Raw genomic sequence first — 12,351 nt, 5'->3', positions numbered from 1 at the left:
GGTCTCAAATCAATAGTCAACTGCCAGTGAAGGCTCTCTAAAATTGCTCACACCTTTCTACGGGAGCAACCCCCCCCCCCCTCTCCCTGTCAGTTTCTGAATGAATTGGTCAGATCGGATCCCTCCCACTCTGTGTAAGTTAATTGTCAGTTTTTTTTTGTGCAAAACCTGAAGTACTTAAACAGCGTGAACGCCTCACATATGGGCGGAATTGTTCAAGTTGTCCTACAAAACATCCGATAGAGTTTCTCCTCTCGGGCGTCGACCGATAAAGCATGCAGGTGTCTCTGGTTATGAGCTACTCCGGTGCGGTGCTGCTGCTGCTGCTGCAGGGATGTTGTACCGCTGCACGGGAATGGGGGGCTTTAAAAAACGATGCCACAGAAAGAATACCAGAATACATTGATGAAACGCCGCCGGTGGAGCGTCAAACACAGACAGTCAACAATAATACAATGAATCGTCCAAAAAACTCCGGGCGGATATCATCTGCGAACTCACCTACTTATGGTAAGAGCTGAAATAGTCTCTCGGCACTTTGTCATATACACGTAAGGTTTAGAATTTCATTGCATAACCCATATGAAACATTTTAAGGAAATTGTTGATATTTTTTTGCCTTCATCACTCTCTTAAGCTTTCCTTTTCATCTTTTTACTTTTCAAGATCCACGAAATAATTTGTGCGTGTTGTGTCCAGTTGTTATTTGCATTTCATATTTGTAATTTTATCATGTCCGCAAGTTTTGATGTCTGCAACGTGAATTCTCCTAGATCGTGACCTTTAACGTAGCACTTAAACTTCCAAGACGTTCTTTGGTATCCTACTTTGTCTGTCGGCATTAAAGTGTTTGTTTTACCCTCTATATTATAGTTAAATGAAGTCAGTAGGCCTACAGTACGTTCTGGGTTATCATCTAACCACGAGAATTAGACTCCAGACATCTTGAGGTCATGTCAATATGTTTGAGAGAATATTTAAATGTATCAATTAAAGCTGTCAAATGTAGTCTAGCTCTGATTCTTCAAACCTTTGCAAAAAAAGAAAGAAAAAAGTAAAGTAAAAAAAAAAAAAGTAAAACCTGTACATGTGGGTGGCCAGATAACCCATCTGTGCTGTGGGAAACCTTTTCCTGTCTTTTTAACATCATTAGAAATCTGATGGTAAATGGCAGAGAGCTCATCTTGGGCATTTTCTAAATTATCCACTTTCTTTCGTTGTGCCAACACGGTGAAATCTGTCCGGGCTTCTCTCAGCACTGAATGTTGATATTATGACGGCTGTGTTGAAAGCCACAAGTAGTTGTTTTCAAGTGGACTGGACTCGCACAGACACGCACACTGTAAACCTCTCTATCCCTAATCAAAGCCTCTTTTTTTGCCCTTGCGAGTAAGACAGCGGAGTTAAACAAACTAAGGTGGGGAGAAATGCCTGCAAGAGTAATGTCTGATTTGAATTTGAGAAAGTCTTGAATGCCTGCGGTTTTTCATCCTCACACAAACTCAAGTGATGCACTTAACGGATATCATGTTTTTTAGCTCTTCTTTTGTGGCATTTCCCCTCTTTTATACAATTAGTCAAGGTCTGCCTCTTCCACAACCATTTAATTGCAACAGTCTGTTTGGGAAGGGTCTGAAATGCCAGAATCTTGTTCTAAAGGGGGAATTTCTTGGGGGTATTTTAGAATCGCTGTTTAAATACCGTGCGGCTTTGGAGAATGACTCCCACCTGTGGCCAGTAAAGGTTGTGCTGAAATCGAGCTGCTTATTTTTGTTTGGAGGCAAATAATTTGGCTTGTTATTTTTCACAGCACCTCTCACATACACATCCACATGCAAGAGCACATGCACGCACACATACACAGACAGATTCGCACGCACATACACAGACGCACACACACACACACACACCTATCTACACCCACACACAAGCAAAATTAAATGTTTTATAATGATATAGGCCTAATTATTGTGCAAACTAAATGGACACATTGCACTTGTTAATCAAGCCAGTCATCTTTAAATTTCCACCCAGATGAAGTTTGGAGTACTTGATGATGATGATGATGATGACAGTGATAACAACCTTTCTATACAGCTTAGTATATACAAGCAAACAAGTGAACCATGCTTTCTGCTGGTATTTAAAACTGAATCGGTTTCAGATACCAGCAACATTCCAACAAGTTGAGCCGTGCCCTTCACGTAAATGTAATTACAGCAAACTCATATGGGACTGCTTTCTCTGTGTTTGTGCACACCATGTAAATGTTGTGTCAAACACGCAACAACAAAACACACACAGACACACACACGCGCACACACACACACACACATATACACATAACTCAGAGAAAGGAGGAAGGAGAGAGAAAGGGAGAAAGAGAGAAGAAAGGGAGAGAGAGATAGAGAGAGAGAAAGGGAGAGAAAGAGAGAGAGAGAGAGGTCCATGGCTCAGTGGTGACGTCTGAGCTCGGTGGAACTTGGAGGGGGGTCATGGTAGATATGCTGACCTCTCTCTGGCTCTGCTCCAGATCCTCCCTGCTCTCGCCCTGCTGCTGAGCCTTCATAAAACACAATATCAAATTCTCTATGAGCGATGGAGGGAGGGGGAGGGGCAGGGGAAAAAAGTAAGTCATCATACACATAAATCCTTTGTTCGGCTGTGCAAAGAAAGCCGCAGAAAGAAAATGGATCCTGGGAGAAGTGTATCGTTTCTTCATCTAACACTTACTCGGGCCATGTGAAAGAGTGAGGTCGGACACCGTCAGCAGAATAAATTATATCTAGCGCTGGGCGAATTAAAGAGACATTTGGGAGGAGATATGTCTTCATTTACAAGTTTTACTCCCTTTGGCAAATGATACATTTTTAGTCATATCTTTTGTTTGAAAGAGGAGATTTAAAAGTAGAGAAATCCAGACTAATTAATCAAACAAACGTGTGGGATATTAGGTTCTGTTCCTACATCTCCTGCACTTACTGAGATGTAAATGATCACTTGAAGCATTTCCAAAAGACCCCTGAATTATCTCTTATCTCCATCCAATCAACTCTTAAATATTTTAAATGTCACATTTCGTTGAATTAAAATCTACTTTTACAGTTAATCACTTATCAGGATTAATTATCCTACACTGCACAGACAAATTTTCCAAGTCAAATATGGAGTTGCTATTGCTGGGCAAGACGCCACGTGATTAAAATCTCCTCTAATCTGATACACATTTTCTTGTGGTGGATGATAAGTATTCAACATTAACATTTGTTAGTCGGAAATTCACTGAGAACTTTGTCTTTGATAATCACAGCGCTCTTTCAAGTCGGCATTTAAAAAATATGGAAAACAAATGTTCACAATACAATATGGAACGCTCTTGAAGATACTGATCGTATGTCTTGGTAATGACATAATCATGATATATCATCCAGTTCTGGGAGTTGTCATCAAGTCCCTCGCCAGTACTAATCCTCTTTCCCTATCTGAATCTTTCTCTTTTTTCTCTGTGTGTCTTGCTCTTAAACCGAACTAAATAAGAATGCATGTGCAGTGTACATGTGATATGAAGTACTTGAAAACAACAGAATACTTATGGTGACTTTGACATCCTTAATAACATTAACCAAGTGTACATTCTTGTGTCCTCTGCTTTGTCTCCTCATGCCTCTCTCAATCTGTGTCTCTGTACCTCCCCTGCTGTTCCCCATTCCCCCTCTCTCTCTCCTACTCCTCTCCTGCTGTCTGTCTTCTTCCTCTACCTCTCCTGCTGTCTGTCTTCCTCCTCCTCTTTCCCTGTGCAGCGGCTTCAGAGATGACCTGCAATGAACTGCGGTCCACCCGTTTCATCACCGACGGCTTGTGCCGCAGCGCCAAGGCCGTGCGGGAGCTGGTGTGTTCAGGCCAGTGCCGGCCGCCCAACTCCATCGGGGGGAAATGGTGGCGAAGCAGCACGTCTGACTACCGCTGCGTGCCCGCCCACGCCCGCACCCAGCGCGTACAGCTCCACTGCCCCAACGGCCAGACGCGGACCTACAAGATCCGGGCGGTGACCTCCTGCAAGTGCAAGCGCTACACCCGCAACCACAACCAGTCGGACGCCAAGGAGACGGCTTCCGCAACACAGAAGGCTCACCGCAACAAGAAGCGCGCGCGGCAGGCGCTTGTGCGGAGCAGGAGCAAAGCGCCCGCGCTAAATAGCAACACGTACTGAAGGAGGGAGATGAGGAAGTCATGCGTTATGTGAACTGCTACAAGACAGAGTTTGAATAAACATCAAAAGGAAAGAGACATTCATATTCACACCCATACACATGCAAACCCATACACTTGCACATGAGCACAGATACCCAAGCAACAAGCAAAACTGACTAGGACAGACACTTTCACTCACTTACTCACACACACCACACACACACACACACACACACAGCCAACTAATGTAACCGTCCAAACGCCACTCCTTGATTCCAAGGAAAGCAGAGATAAGAAGATTTTGTAAGCTGCCTTTAAAAGAAATTCTATATTTTCTTTGGACTGTCATGTAAAGCCCCATTCCTACCTGTTTTTTACTGTACTGTACTGTATCTGTCACTGTCACTTTCCAGACATACTGCCAATCCTCCCCTTGCCCTGCTTGCTAGACCAATTGTCATTGTGTAATAAGGGGTGAACAAAGAAAAATACTTTGGAGCTTTATTGGAAAGCTCACAAAAGGAGCAATCTACAGATTAGGGACTTTCATGTTTGGAATATAACTATTCAAGTGATGTATCCCAATGTTCTTCAACTAAAAAGGACTGATTGAGTGGGTAAAACCTGTACGTAAATCTTTTGCTGCGCATATTTTGTTGTACCCACAACCACAGTGATTGTTGAAAGGTCTGCGAGTGTAGACATGGGGACGAATGACATGATAAAGTCCTCTTCAACTCATCCCATTGCTGCCAAAGCAAGTGTCATCCCAGCACATATACTGGGAGCAAACATGGACTCAAAGCTGACCAAACCAAAGCGAATGAGGGAGCCAGGCTTCCCCAAGACAGACTTGTGCTGCTTCACTGCACCACAGGTGAAGTGTGTGTTTATGTAGCTGAACTGAAGTCATCACCACCAGGGAACGGCCCAGTGGTCGTTTGGCTGCCTTAGGGTGTTGGACCCTAATGGGCCGCTTCTGCTGACAGATCCGTGAGGTGTAACATTCTTAACCCTGGTCACCGCGCGGAGCGTCCCCTCAAGACACAGCCAGCGGAGAGCTATCCGCTAACGCTAATCCACACCGCTGGCAGGGGGGGACCTGCAATTCCCACAGCCCCCATAACAACCTAACCGGACCTGTCAGGAGGAACCAAAACCGATTACCAGTGAGACAGAGTGGGAACAGTTGTGTCAGCACTCCACCATAGAGGTCCTGCAGGGCCTCTGGAGCTGCACTGGGTATTCCAGTGACTTGTCCTAATTACTAAATGGTCCCATTCCTGTGTTTAGCATTTGAGTCATAAAAAGCCATTTCCTCTGGACATGGCCAGTTCCTGTTTGTTAGAATAGGGCAAATTAGGGCCCACATGTGCGCGTGTGGAGGAGTCTGCAGCAATTGCGCCAGTGGTTACCTTGAGGGCATAGCGCTGGTGAAGTTACGCCTTCCCTGACTTCCACTGGAACTCATTTGAACTTGCTGGCCAATCACAATAGCTATCGGATTCCAATAGTCCACATTCAACCCTGCGTGAACTCTCAGTGTGAGGACAGAATTCAGTCTCTTTGACCTTGTCTCTCTTTCGACTCATCCACAGAATAGAACACGTAGAAATGTAGCCCAAAGCCAAAGCTAAATATGAACAGCTTGTTGATACAACAGGGTGACACAGGATGCAGACACCAGGGGAAGGTACAGAAATGCCAGACAGTGTTGTACTTAACATCACACACGACAACACATGCAACACACAGACACACAGACATGAAACCCACACATGTACATACTCACTGTCTAATCGTTGACCCTGATCTCAGTATATTTTATGAAGAATACTTTGGACATTTCCGCACATTGTTTGAGCCCTGATGTTTTCACTCGATTGCTTCCATATCGCTGCTCTCTAAACAGTGCTGACAATGTTTGCTTCTCTTTCAATTGTGTGTTTGAAATAGCAACTGGAAGGGATCTTTATTGTCTGAACAGAGTTGCGTGTATAGCCTGATTGTACATAATGTACCTATGTGTTCTGCTGGAGAGGGTCCTTTGAAAGCTCCAAAGAGATGATCCACCTCCACAGTGACCCTAAGAAGGACTGTTACAAAGAATGAACTGCGTATTTATTTTTCATTTCTACATTTAAATTATTTATGCAACTTTTTTGTAGTAAATAATAGCCATTATTGTACAATATAAAAGAAATAGTGACATTCCTAACATAAAAAGAGTACATGAATAAACTAAAGCAAAGTATATTTGAAAGAAAAAAATGAGTCTGTTATCTTTCTTTTTGCTACCATTGCTTTGACAGTGTCTTTCCCCCGCTTGCCTTTCTTCCAGCACGCTACCCATGTTTCTCAATAGGGTTGGCATAAACAATGCTCAGCAATTAGGAAGTTGAGGTTTTGCTGTTCTTTGGGATGTCTAGCCAGGCCTCACAAAAGGGCGAGAAAAGAAGACTTCGCACTAAAGAATTTCACGTCAGACAGAAACGACTCAGTCACAACAGCAACAGTGCATTGCCTGGCGCCGTGAACTCGAGCCATACATTGGCATTCAACCATTTATTGATGTAAGCCTTTTAAGCCCTCTGCATTTCCTCAAGATCTAAGTCTCACATTGTGAAAGAGATTCAGGCGCACAAACTTGTCTTATTCCACTTAATCTTGATGCCCCCTGTGTTTGTCGTGTCTGTTACACACTTGAGTGCTACACGTATTCACTCATGGTGGAACTCCCACAACACAGCTAACTCAGACCAGACGCCAGTACACAAAACTCAATGAGGTGTTTATGTTGTAATTTATACAGTTAAACATTCCCCAAACTTGTATATAACTCATGGCAGACCTTTGGGTAAAAAATTCAAAATAAATCGGTTAAAAAAATAAAAAGAAAAGAAACGCCACGGAAACTATCTTCTGGGCTAAATTCTTTCACTTTTTTTCTTGTCCTGCCAATAGCTAAAGGTTGACATTTAATCTCGTAGAGGATCATCCATTACAGCCAATCCCAATATCATAATCAAGCCACAGCCGAAGCCACTTGACATGCCATGCTTTCGCTCAAATGCTGCTGGCAGTCACAAACTTTCCCAGTAATTCAAGAACAAGTGCTCGGGCGCGACGCATGAGTAGTACCTAAATAAATTGATGCTGACAAAGCATCTGCCCTTAGTTACGGCGTCCGGACAGAGTCATTACGCGCCAGTGCCCTGGCACGGCCTCTTACCGCCGTGAGGAGCACAGGGGTGCCTGGAAGGTCAGACAGGCCCTGGTCCTTCAGATGCTGCTTAATGTGACTGCGGTGACTCCTTTACGACTCATACTATGCCTCCCCAAAGGCCTGCATGGCACGCCATACCCTGAAACATGAAAGAGACCGGAGGGTGCAGGTGAGAGGCAGACAGACAGTTTCATGGGCACAAAAGCCCTGTGTCTCTTCTGGTTATCATGGTAACCTCTGGGGGAACCTTGAATGGCTTGCCAACAATCTCTGTTCATCACAGTTCAGCCCATAACCTGGTGTGTTCACTAAAGTAGACCCATGAAACACCACCCAAAATGTTCAAGCCAAAGTCTAGTGTGTAGGATATCCACAGGATGGTAGACTAAAACAGTTAAGGATAACAGATTTAATGTGGTATGGTGTATTGGTGTTTGGTGCAACATCCATTTTGTATGACGTCGCAGGAGTATCCACTGTGGTGACTTATGTTTAATGATAAATGAATGACTGCAAATCTAGAAGGATAAATAACATGTATTACATAACCCATTCTGAAGAAAGCATGTGTTTTTTTTTTTTTACTTCCCTCCTTTATACCAGTCTTGCAACCTTCCTAATTCCACGTAGTTTCAGCGCAGCCATACACACTCAAACACACACACACTCCAGCTCACATGCAATCCTGCCTCACAAAAACGAAGTTTTGGGTGAATACCTCTGATCAGCTAAAACCTCAAATCTCCTCATTGCCTCGGCACGTCGTATTTCTTCCCTGGCTGACCGTGATTCATGTAAAACTTAAGACGCGGCCCTCACAAATGCACGTTACAGGCCCCTCTTAGTCCTTTGATCTCGTCCTAACAGCACGGTCAAATGTCTCATTTCAACAGGACACACACCATTACTGTGCAGCCCCTGCCAAGATGCTCTTCAAATAAAATAGGAAAAAAACCCAGAACAAATAACAGAGTAGTAATGCAGCCACTTGTGTGGCTCGCCGACTGTCAACACAAAAGTGCACTTATGTTTTGCCAAGCGCAAATGAAAAAAGATTTGGTACAATAGATCGAGTATCACCTTTTGAAGATGATCAGCTGATCTAGATGTCGATGGCGAATACCATGTGTTTTTGCAAGAACAAGCCGGGTCCCCTTTGGTGGCGATTACCACACAAATAGAAACAAACTGGAGGAGACAGTCGTAGCATGCAATTCACTCTTCGCTCATTAAAATCAGTGACGGGCTCTGCCTGCAAACAAATCTTTTGAATATTATGTTTCCTGGTGGGCCGCCTGCTCAATTGCTTAACTGCTTTTGAAGACATCCAAGAGCTTTTCATTTTCTTTTTTTCTGTGTGTCAAGGGTGGATACGTTTACCGAACACAGAGTATTTTCATTGCAATAAATGCTTTTTTGGAGGCATTATCGAGGATTACGTAAAGACCAGAGACATTGCTGTGCCCTGGTCCGTGCACCTCTGCACTCGAGCCAAGCCGCTCCGGCAGCGGATCTTGTTCCCAGCGCTCGGCACATGTGTGCAGTGACAGCGGAGCTCCGAGAAGGATGTTTGTGTTCCGCCGGGCCCCTCCCTTCTCAGGTCATCCATGCTAAAGAGTGCAGAGTGAAATCCAAAACAGAGCAAGCATTGGCACGGGCCAAGGGGCACGTGGAAACGCACAAGTTTAACTAATTTGGTGTCCTCTGTGGCCGGTCTTGGCTGTAGTGAGGGAGTCTGTGGGAGGGAGAGGGGGTGTGGGGCAGGAAGAGAGGTGTGTGAGAAGGAGGGGGAGTAGGGTCAGACCCAAGCCGAGGCTGGAAGAACTGACCGTGCACTTCTACACGAGCCTCCTGAGAAACGCCTGGTTGCTGTTTGTACTTACCTCATATTGTGAGTGGTCCATAGGCACAACTTGACTAGAAGCAGGGGTTGCGAAGGCTGGTTGTAAATTGCCCAGCAAGATGGCTGTGTGGGGGGGGGGGGGGGTGTACCAGAGTCAGGGGGGGCGGGGAATACATGGAGGGAGGGAGGTGGACAGTAGCATCGTGGGTCACCCACATTCAATGAGGCATGTCTGTCCAGGGAAACTAGGGGGCCAGTGGAATACGAGCCAAGCACATGTGGAGAGGAAGCAGAGGGAGAGGACAGGAGAGGAAAGGAGGAGGAGGAGAGGGGGAAAAGAGGAAACAGGACGCTCAATAAACATACACAAACAACAAATAACCACAAAGAAGAATGAGCTGGCGGCGTCGTGGAGAGCACTTGCCCTGAACTCCATTGTCACCATTTGGAGTTAATATCAGAGGACAGCAGGAGAGAGAAAACACATATTAATTCATCCACATGCAAGCAAATAAACGAATGCAGCCGAGAATCAGCTTGTTGTTATGTGCAGTGTGTGTGTGTGTGTGTGTGCGTGTGTGTGTGTGTGATACTCATGGAGGCAACAAACACTGAGGCCTTGCTCTACGTGGCACTTGACAGCTGGATGCTGGCCCTGGCCTTGCTCTGTGGTTTGTTTGCTTAAAAGATTACAATATGTCTGAGTCAAACAGACACCTTTCACACTCGCCCTCCACCACATAAACACAGGCCAAACGAAGTGTGAGCATGTGGTATGCATTCCTCTCTCAATTATAAAAGGGGGGAGGGGGGTTACTGGAGTGTGTGTGTGTGTGTGTGTGAGAGAGAGGGGGGGGGGTAACTGTAGGTAGAGGCCATCGAAAGCGTGTATGATGTCACCACATATGAGACAACCACAATACATGATGTCACCAAGAGGCCAAAAGAGCAACGTGGAAGATGAGAGGGTGGGGCCAGTGGAAAAACAACAGATAACAGAGTTGGCATGCAGGCTACACCCTAATCATCAGAATAGCAAGCCACTTAAAACAATACTTTGCTGTTGCACAACACTGAAACTGCCTTCAGATGTTCCTGGATAATGTCAGACTCTTGCTTTCCTGATCTGTGGGTTTGAGCATTACTGCAATCAGCCGGCCTCTCTCCCCGTCCCCCTCTCTCCACACACATACATATATTATCTCTGGTAAAGTAGGATTTTCTGAAGATTACGGTATTGCTTTGTACATCTCCAGCATAGCCTTGCCCATCCCAGGCGAAAGGAGAAGGGTGGTTTAGGAAAGGCAGTCTATTCTCATGCCTGAAAAATGTCGGCCTCTTTCAGTGACATTTATTGGTTCACATCAGCAGCAGTGTCAAGTCCAGATGGTTGCTTAAAATGGACTGTTTTCACTTAGAGAGTAATGGTCGAAGGATCTCATACAATCAAGCTGCTCCCTTGTTCATTGTAGAAGTAAGGTGCACACGGGTCAAAAGAGCGCACTTCAAAGGCAATGAGTGAGATGTTTGGTGAGACACAAGTGATGAGTAATCACTGCGTGTGCAAGTGGAAAAGAGAAATTTGGAAAAATCTGACAAATTAGAAAAAAAACAAGAGAAAAAAACGGCAGACAAAGCATGTCATCAAAAGACGGGAAATGACTGGTCATTGCTTGCCTCATTTAGAAGACACACAAAAACACATTAACCTTTGCAAGACATTCCTGAGACGGAAGCAAGGATGTCTGCGCAGGGCACGCTAACGGAACACTAAAACCCCTGAAAAAAGCGAAACATGGCCAAAGACCTCCATTTTCAAGAGCAAAAAACCATCTCTTTCACTGATTAGACTGTAATACGACATGAGACACAGTTGACAGATTAAAATCACTCCCTCTCATCTCTCCAGGCGGGATGGTGGAGTCAGGCCTATGTGTCGTCGCAGCGGCATGTCCAGTGTGGCAGTGCACAGTGAGGAATCACAGGGCCGCTCCTCTCCCCCGCATCTCATCACCCGGACGGGCACCGCAGCTGACTCTGATCATGACAGAATGTTCTGGAGCCGAATGCACACATGACGACAGACAGTTTCTCCCCCCCTCCGCTCCCCCTCTGACTGGTCCCCATTTTTAAGAAGTCTCTGTAGCATTACCTCACCTCTCAGCAAGTACTGTATGGCACTGATGGCTAAGCCCGCCACACTAATGCTGCTTCCCAAGAGCGTCAGTGAAGTGCCAACGTACCAATTCCAGGGCAGGCAGTAACTAAGCCGCAGGAAGGGCGAAAGCACAGAACTGGGGCTCGCAAACACCGGCAAAGTGCCCTGCCACAATCATCTAATGGGTTAAAGGTGCCACAGCCACAGCATCAAGAGGTCAGACCTCTGCTTTTTGTTACAGCAATACAGCAGCCATGTCAGAAAATCATTGCTCCCTTTGATTCCGTAGCGAGATAAGTGCTTTTGAAAATTCCAGACTGTTTTAAAGGATTTAGTCCCCTGCTTTCAAGCTGAAATTAAAATATTATTCTTTGAGCCTCACACTGCTCCGTCCGATTGTGTACCAGATGGAAGCTGTTTTGATTGGGGTATTTTGGTTACTTTGACTAATCAGACAGCCTGTAGTTACACTCCCCCCCCTCTCTTTTAGCTTTCAGCTACAAAACGCAATCAGTGAGAATGCAGTGAAAATTGCTTCCTCACGTGTGGCCCGGTGCGAGGCCTGACAAGAGGGTTAGGAGATATCTCTGGGATCTCTCCGGCAGCTTAGAGAGGGGTTTGAGCTCCAGAACAATTCAGCTCTCTAGCCTTATCGGATAACACGTGTCCGCCGGGTCTACGTGTGTAATTCACCCAGGTATAATACCGGACAATGCCGAAGAGACGCCGCTTCAGAAACCTATTGTGCTCTGCAAACATAGCCTGCATTCTGAGGACACAAATAAGAGGAAATGGGCTTTGAAGACCTCTTTGTGAAGCGTTTCAAAGGTGAGGTCCAGCCATAAAGTTCACCTGCACAATGGGCATAACATGAGCGAGTGAACAGGCAGGGTATAAGAAGACAGACTCAGTAAATGGGCCTCACTGACTGGC

General features: G+C 45.3%; 1 protein-coding gene across 1 annotated transcript; it reads left to right on the top strand.

The window, feature by feature from the left end:
• The first annotated feature begins 211 nt into the window (after positions 1-211).
• Positions 212-6,427, top strand: sost (sclerostin). The gene is made up of 2 exons (XM_080835772.1): positions 212-510; positions 3,801-6,427. The coding sequence occupies exons 1-2, from the start codon at positions 276-278 to the stop codon at positions 4,208-4,210; spliced, it is 645 nt and encodes a 214-aa protein (XP_080691898.1). The 5' UTR covers positions 212-275; the 3' UTR covers positions 4,211-6,427.
• Positions 6,428-12,351: the final 5,924 nt, after the last annotated feature.

This window comes from Sprattus sprattus, assembly GCF_963457725.1.
Source record: "Sprattus sprattus genome assembly, chromosome: 3".
Lineage (NCBI taxonomy): Eukaryota > Metazoa > Chordata > Actinopteri > Clupeiformes > Clupeidae > Sprattus > Sprattus sprattus.
The sequence above is the reverse complement of the archived record's forward strand: the minus strand, read 5'-3'. Positions and strand labels throughout refer to the sequence as shown.